The sequence below is a fragment of the Lipotes vexillifer genome, unplaced genomic scaffold, assembly GCF_000442215.2.
Source record: "Lipotes vexillifer unplaced genomic scaffold, Lipotes_vexillifer_v1.1 scaffold39, whole genome shotgun sequence".
In the NCBI taxonomy this organism is placed as follows: domain Eukaryota; kingdom Metazoa; phylum Chordata; class Mammalia; order Artiodactyla; family Lipotidae; genus Lipotes; species Lipotes vexillifer.
Window position 1 is genome coordinate 358,978 of NW_006787038.1, and position 8,452 is coordinate 367,429.

General features: G+C 53.7%; 1 protein-coding gene across 1 annotated transcript in view; it reads left to right on the forward strand.

Annotated features, from left to right (window-relative positions):
- Positions 1-1,260: 1,260 nt before the first annotated feature.
- PAPLN (papilin, proteoglycan like sulfated glycoprotein) overlaps positions 1,261-8,452 on the forward strand; it is a 31,769-nt gene continuing 24,577 nt past the window's right edge. The window contains 4 exon segments of the mRNA XM_007459785.1: positions 1,261-1,317; positions 6,671-6,786; positions 7,691-7,751; positions 8,056-8,158. Of these exon segments, the coding sequence (XP_007459847.1) occupies positions 1,264-1,317; positions 6,671-6,786; positions 7,691-7,751; positions 8,056-8,158 (334 nt within the window). The 5' untranslated portion in view covers positions 1,261-1,263.

Below are 8,452 nucleotides of genomic sequence, written 5' to 3' on the forward strand. Positions count from 1 at the left end.
CCGCGGGGACCTCCGGTTTGCAGAGAAAATGATGCCTACGTGAATCACAGTTGGTGCTAAATTAACGGAGCGTGTGCATGGTTAAATGTGCCAAGTTATGTTTGGCTGAACCTGGTTTAGGTATGCTCTATTTTGTTCTTCTAAACTGCAGTCATTTTATGCTTAAGAAAATTAAAGAGAACAATGATAGAATTTCAGATTTTAAAACTTAAGCATACAAGCCAGTACTTGTTTAATGTTTTGTACTGAAAGGGGCACGTTGTGTATGTCATTCTCCAGTACAGTGACATGTACACACATGCACACCTACTGCACACATGCACGAGACTGCACTCAGACACTGTGTACCTGCTGCACTCGCACACATCATATGCGTGCACACACCAAACTCCACACAGGCATTTTGTACACACACACACTACATTGCACACACGCACACACTGCACTCACTCTGCACACACACACACCCCTTAGGGAACCTGCTTGTGGAGCTTCTCCAGTACAGAGAAATGCTGGCTTGGGTTTAAAGTAAGATACAATTAACATTTTTAAAGCATTTAATTTGAGTTTTAAAAGTGCCTGCAGAGACTTTAAAAAACATTTTTATTAACGAGTTTTTAAACAAGCGCTGTAATGGCTTTTTAAAAAGAATCTCTTGCTGAATTAAAACAGTGAGTCTGATTGCTTTGATTCTAAACTCCCGGTCTTTTAACAAGGAATTTTTTTTTTCTTTTGCTGTACGCGGGCCTCTCACTGTTGTGGCCTCTCCCGTTGCGGAGCACAAGCTCCAGACGCGCAGGCACAGCGGCCATGGCTCACGGGCCCAGCCGCTCTGCGGCATGTGGGATCCTCCCGGACCGGGGCACGAACCCGCGTCTCCTGCCTCGGCAGGCCAACTCTCAACCACTGTGCCACCAGGGAAGCCCTTGTTTTTGTTTTTAAGGAAGTATTTTTAATTACCCTCTTTCCATCCCTCTGAAACCCTGAAAGAAGTTACTCTTGAACTTTTAGAAGCCAGTTATAGAAGGGCCTTCCCTCCCTCACGGTGTGAGTGGCATGGCCGCTCCGCTGCGCCCCATGGCATCCCCACCAGTCCCTCTGCGGGTGTCCGGGTCACCTGTGGGCAGCCGGGAGGGAGGGACAGGCCACCCCCGCCGCGCCGGCCCAGGAGACCGCGGGGAGCGCGGGACTCGGGGTGGGTGGGGCGGCGCCTTGTCCCGCCCACGCGCTCCAACCCTGGCCTCTCCCGCAGGCCAGGCCGAGATGTGGCTGCTGCTGCTCGCGCTTCTGCTGCTGCCCCCGGCGCCCGGGTCCTCGGTGAGTTCGACCCTTCCCCTCCACCCCGCCCCGCCCCACCCCGGGACGACCCTGCTGGGGAGGCGGGGGCGAGGGCTTGGCCGCGGGCCGGAGCCCCCGACGGCTGGAGCACCCCCAGCAGTGGCGCCATCCCCAGGAGAGGGCCAATGTCGGCGACGGGGACGGTGGTGTGGGAGGAGGGAACCCTCGGCCCCAGCTCCTTCAAAGAGGGGTGGGACCTTGAAACTTCCCGCCTGGCTTTGGGGCACAGTTTGCAGAAATGGCAACGTCCCAGCGCCCTCCCCCTTCGGAAGGTGCCGGGGGTCGGGGTGGTGGGCACTGCTAATGCTGGGAACGTCCTGTCCGGGTGGTATATCACGGTGGAAGGAAGAGGAGGTCAGTGCTGGCACCAGCTAAGATGCAGGGCTAGGTGGCCCATCCCACCAGATGTCTGCCACCTGCCTGGGACCAAACTCAGCTGCTCCTCAATGGGGAGGTTTGGGGCGCCAGCCATTCCCCACTGCCTTTGGGGTTAGCATCTAGAGCAGGGCTGACCGATAGAACCTTCTGAGATGATGGAAATGTTCTGCATCTGTGCTGTCCAATAAGATAACCACTCAGTTCATGTGGTTACTGAGCACATGAAATGTGGCTCATGCAACTGAGGAACTGAATCTTATTTGATTTTGATTAATGTGAATTTAAATAGACTCGTGGTTAGTGGCTACCGCATTAGTGCACATTTAGAAAGTGGACACAGGAAGTCAACTGGTGATCACAGTAGTGGTTTCATTAGCCCGAAGGACAGGGCTCCCTGGAGAACATACCTGGGTTCTATGGAGGTACAGAGAATCTTCTAGACCACAGGACCGATCTTTGGGGAAGGGACTGTCTGCAGAGCAGGGCTTGGTCCTGGAGGCTGCTCCTGCCAAGTTTCTCCTGCGTTGACAGGATGGAGGGCACAGATTCCGTCCTGTCCCTGGAGAGCGCTCTGCAGGGGGAGACCCACAGCCCTACCCAGCCCTCTGAGGCCAGCAGGAGGACCCCTGAGAAAGGACCCAAACTGTTTGCTGCCTTGGGGAGGGCAGGGGGAATGATGCCTCAGTGGAAATGTGAGTGGAGGATGAGAAGGACTCCTCCGACCAGGGCCGAGAGGGGCAGGCAGGGATGGATGTCAGCAGTGGGCACTGCTCCAGAGCCACACGGATTTAGCATGGGCCACAGTCAGAGCAGAGAGTGGGCTAGAGCTCCCTTTCTCATGTCCTCTCCACCACCTTCTGGCTTCCCCGGGTCATCTTTGCCTCCCCATGGTCCTTGTTCCCTAAGTGCCACACTCTGAGGTCCTCGGCACAGGCGTTATCCTAGTGCCTGGCTGCGTGAAGCTCAGAGCTCAGGGTGGGGGTGGGGCATGGTGACAGTGTCAGGACACCAGGATGAAACTCAGAGCCACCTCCTAACAGCTGTGACCCTAAGCAAATCACCAGGTTTTAGATTCCTTTAATGGGGGGGCGGGGAGATAATAACACCCACCCACAGGTTGCATGCAGGTGAAGTGAGTCAAGGTATCCATAGCAACCTGGGTCCTCTTAGGTGCTCTCTCCCTTAGAGACACCTGGATAGCTGGGGCTGAAAACTCTCCATACCCCCTGCACTGTCTGGGGGAGGGTGTGGCTCAGGCTGGTTTTAGCTGGGTGCAGCCCCCTGCCCCATGGCCCAGGCCGGTTCTAGCTGAGGCCAGGACTTCCTCACCGGAACCCCAGAACTTCATGGGATCATTCTCAGTGCTGACAGGGGTCAGCCTGAGCAGAGTGAGTAGCTGATTACGGAGGGATAAAGCACCACGCCCCTTGCCGCCCCCAACCCCAGGCTGGTCGGGGGAGGCTTCACGAGGGGGATTTCCAGTCTCCTCGCCTCTGCCTCTGTTCCCACTCCCACCCTCACCCATGCATGTCGGGCAGCTGATCCCCTGGGAACAGTGCAGCAGGAAAGGGGGCTCCTGAGTTGCCCAGGTGGGAGTTGGAGGAGGAGCTGGTGGGGTGCTGAGAGCGTCAGGAGGCAGGTGAGGACAGTCCCAGGGTGAGGGTGGACTGGAGCAGCTCATTCTGGCTTCACACCATCATGCGGCTCATGGTTTGGGTAATTATAGAGAAACAAGATGTGCCTGTGATGCTGCTGGCTGACTGCTTTCTTTTTGTCAGAGAAACTAAAGTACAGGACAGGGCCTGGCTCTAGGATGCCTGCTTCACGGGTGCTGGGCTCGGGGGCAAGGGGATGTTTATAAGGCTTGGTACTTAAGGGGTCCTGTATTCAGGTGAGTCCCCCCCCACCCCATCCTGATGGCACAAGGTGGCTGGGTGGCAGGGGTAAGCCGGTAAGCCCAGCCCAGTCGCAGGGAAGGGTAGATTGGGGAGGCTCAGTCTCGTGCTTCAGGAGTGAGACTGACATCCAAACAGGACTTGGTCAGAGGTAATTAGTAGCCAGGCCGAGGCGGCAGGATGAGAAAGCAGCAGTTCTTGTGGGCCGCTTCCAGAATTCTTGTACTGTAGTGATGATTCTGGAGTGGAGGTGCTTGTGGTCCCTGGAAAGTCACCTTCCAACCCGACACTCAATATCTTCCCCTTTAAAACGGGAACGGATCCAAGTAAATTTTAGTTTAAATTTCATAGAGAGAACACTTTGATATTCTGGTTCGCTGGTTTTTGGAAGCTTGGCAATTTTGGCCCAGTTAGAACTGAAGGGTAAATGATTTGAGGAGTGAAAGCTCAGACCTTTGGTCTGGCTGGCCCTTCCTTCTTGGTTTTGTACGTGGTTCATTGCGTGTGTGAGTTGTTCTGATTCAGGGTTCTGGTTTTATTATAAAACAAGGAAAACCTGATGTTTAGCACCGAGGCGCTAGAACACTGAGTAATCTGCGCGTGCGCAAACCTCCATCCTCACCTGAGATCCCGTGACGCGGCGGCTGGCTCGCGACGGGAGGAAGAGTTTGCTTTTCCACGTTAGGACTTGAATTCTTCCTCTGGAAAATGGCAGGGATTTTTTTCACCTAGAGATTCTTATGTCGTGATGCCCTAAAATAAAGTCCCCTCCCAGCAAACAGGACATATTTCCAGTCCACCTTTTGCCTCCTAGCAAGAAATCAAGTCCAACACCTCTCCAGCTCCTTAGGCCTCGGCTAGTGTCGGCGTTGGTTCTCCAGTTGAGGTCGGTGGGACCCTGGTGAAAGAGCAGAGGCCTTGAGTGAAGATAACCTGCTATTGTGTCCACCTGTTCCTACGTGGCTCCCTCTCTCTCTGCCTCTCTTTTCTCCGTGCACTGGGGTCCGTCAGGTTGTTCTGAGGAGTGAATGAGAGAATATGTGTGTAGCATGTGGGCTTCTGATGCCAGCTGCAGGGTGTCAGATCTTTCGGGTGGGAAACTGTATCTATTAGGATTATTTTTCTGTTACAGAGTCCCAAATAACAGTCCTTCCACAAGAAAGACTTGATCCCTCTTTCAAATAAACACCCAGAGGTCAGAAGTCTAGGGATGTTCTGTCTCACGACATCCTCCAGGCTCCGGATTCTATCTTTGCTTCACTATGTGAAGCCTCCATTCCCAAATTACCTTATAGTTTAGAAGGCTGCTCCAACTCCAGCCATCACATCTGATTTGCAAATAGCAGGAAGGAATACAGGAGGAAGAAGAAAAAGGACAAATGCACATGCAAGCTATCTCTTAGGGACACCTTATTTTATTGCGTTTGCAGATATTGCATTTTTTACAGATTGAAGGTTTGTGGCAACTCTGTGTCGAGCAAGTCTGTCGGTGCCATTTTTCCAACAGCATTTGCTCAGTTTGTGTCTCTGTGTCACATTTTGGTAATTCTCATAATATTTCAAATTTTTCATCATTATTTGTTAGTTATCTATGATCAGTGATCTTTGTTACTATTGCAAAAAGATTACGACTTTCTGAAAGTTCAGATGATGGTTAGCATTTTTTAGCAATAAAGTACTTTTTAAAAATAAATGATTTTATTTTATTTTTTTTGGCTGTGTTGGGTCTTTGTTGCTGCGTGTGGGCTTTCTCTAGATGCGGCGAGCGGGGGCTACTCTTCATGGCGGTGCGCAGGCTTCTCATTGCGGTGGCTTCTCTTGTTGCGGAGCATGGGCTCTAGGGGCACGGGCTTCATTTGTTGTGGCACGGGCTCAGTAGTTGTGGCTCTTGGGCTCTAGAGCGCAGGCTCAGTAGTTGTGGTGCATGGGCTTAGTTGCTCCGCGGCATGTGGGATCTTCCTGGACCAGGAATTGAACCCATGTCCCCTGCACTGGCAGGCAGATTCTTAACCACTGTGCCACCAGGGAAGTCCCAAGTACTTTATATTGAGGTACATACATTTGTTTCTGTTTCTTCTTAGACATATGCTTAATAGATTACAGTATAATGCAAACAACTTTTATAGGCACTGGGAAATCCCCATATTTGTGTGATTTGCTTTTTCACGATATTTGTTCTATACCGGTGTTCTGGAACCAAACGTACAATATCTCTGAGGTATGCCTGTACTGGAGGCTGCTACCCAACACTTTTATGTACATCTCACTGACAAGAATTTAGTGATATAGCTGTGGTTAGCTGCAGGAAATCTGGGAAATGAATTTTGGGGTGGAGGCAGCCAGGTATCCAGCTGAGAGTCAAGGGTTCTCTTAATAGGAGAAGGGGAGGATGGATATTGGGGAAGTTGTGGGAGTCCCTGCCACAGACCGGCAGGAAGAAACCACAGCCCCCACTCCAACACACACACACACACACACACACACACATGCACGCACGCACGCACGCACGATTAGATTAAGTTCTTATTCTAATAGGCCAGAGCTACAAAAACATGGCGCTGCCCGTGGGCAACATTCCCCGCACAGGTGGAGCCCTGCCTGCCTGATGACACGCTGTTCTTCCTGCCCTTTTGTATCTCCCTCCTGGAAGGGCATGCTCTGCTGATCCGTGGGCTTCCATTCAAGGGAATGTTTGCAGACATCTTGGTTCTCAAACCAGGCTCTTCCCAGCCAGGGGATATCATGGTCAGGGGAGAGATCTCTGCCCCCAGCTTGGCGGCTTGCCCACTGTACTTGGCGAGTAGGGGCGGCTGGTGGAGGTGGCGTTGACGGATGAGAAGGCCGGCTCCCAGCTCCTTATGGTGACAGCTGGCCAGTTCCCCAAATGAATATGTCTGGATGCCTGGTGGTGCTGCCGTCCTGAAGGCTTGGCTCTAGGAGACGAGATCTCAGGTTCTTTGCAGGGGAGGGGGTGTTTTGAGACAGGGGGCCCCGGGGGAGCCCTGAGCACCCTGTGGGGCTCCGAGTGCTGAGTCCCTCCTGAGTGTCTCCTCCCGCAGGCTCCCAGGGTGAGGCGGCAGAGTGACACCTGGAGCTCCTGGGGCAGCTGGAGCCCTTGCAGCCGGACCTGTGGAGGGGGTGTCAGCTTCCGGGAGCGGCCCTGCTACTCCCAGAGGTAGGAAGGCAGGAATGGGCCAGCTTGTAAAAAGAGGGCAGGCGTGAGGGAGCAGCTGGGTCTTGGGCTAGGTGTCCCGGGCCAGTGCCAGGCCACAGAGGCAGGACCTACGACGTAATGGATTTGTGCTGGGAGCAGCGTTAGTGGAGAATTTGAAATTGAGTCATTTCCACGTACTTACACTCGGACTGCAACAACAATCTTATTTCAGGGGGCTGGAGCCATTCTTGCTTCATCCACCCCGAGTCTCTAGATCCTCGTGCTGTGCCTGGCAGGTGCAGTGAATTCTTGTTGAATTAATGAATAACCTTCAACAGTTTAACCTGTGTGGTTTCTCTACTGTCAGCTTCTTTGTCAAGTATAGATGTTTTTCACTCTAAGTGACTTAGCACCTGCTCTGTGCTCTGCACTCTGATAGGTACTATAGGGTGCAAAAGAAGGGGTGATGACACCCTGCCTGTCAGTGGGTTTAACTGTTCCTGAAAACTTTGCGTGAAGAGGGAGATAAGATATTATTATAAGTGCCTTATCCTCATTTACTCCTTAAATGGCAGAATAACCTTACCAAGTGGGTAGGTATTACATCTTATTGTGTCTCCAAGGGCAGAATTTGAGGCTTCTCTGGGAATTTGCTTTAAGAGGCAGAGTGGCCCCAAGTTAGACAAACTCTGGGGAAGTTAGACTTCTGGGTCTGGCTTCTCCCAGGTATAATCAGAGGGCTGATTAAACCTACCTGAAGGGATTTATGTGTGAGGCCGCACCCCTCCTCTCCTTGCCACCCCTCGGGCCCAGTGCTGCCCACCAGGTGGCGCCACCGAAGCTGGGGTCCTGGGGGGGAGCCCCAGGAGGGGGCGGGGTGTTGGGTCATGGGTGTTCGGGTCTTCCCAGCGCTCTCGCCCTGCAGGAGAGATGGGGGCTCCAGCTGCGTGGGCCCCTCCCGGAGCCACCGCTCTTGCCGCCCCGAGGTAAGGTGAAGCCCCCGGGGGTGGGGCACAGCTTCCCGGACGCCCTGCTCGGCTGACATCCTAGCCCTGGGGGGCCCTCCTGTCGGTGCACAGCAACCCCTTCCTCACCCACCCTGAAATGATAGCTTCGCCCGGGCAGCCCAAGGCCCCTAGAGCGGGCGCACGGGAGCCCTGGGGGCCCGACTCCACCTCCCCGACGCTACAGCGGGGGTTGGGACAGGACCCCACCTCCCCGGGGCTAACCGGGCGGCAGACCCCAGTGGTGGACCCACGAGCCCCTTCCCTTGTCCCCTTCGCCCCGCAGAGCTGTCCCGATGGCGCCCGCGACTTCAGGGCGGAGCAGTGCGCCGAGTTCGACGGCCAGGAGTTCCAGGGGCGGCGGTACAAGTGGCTGCCGTACTACGGCGGTAAGTGCGCGAGTCCCTCCGACTGCTGCCCCGCCCTGCGTTGCCCTATGCTGGGCCCCATCTTTGGGGGATCTCTTTGCTACACTGACTGCATTTCGCAGTTCTCATTACCATATTATAGACACGTTGTCAAATACATTTAAAGAAAAACCTCCAGTACCCCCAGCAGGGCACAACAGTGGTGGTCGTTTTGAGGTTTTTCCATCGTTTTCCCCTCCATACATACGTTTTCAAACAAAGCCTTGGCCAAGCCTCTGACGTTTCGAGACTTCTTCTTTTTTTTTTTTTTTTTTT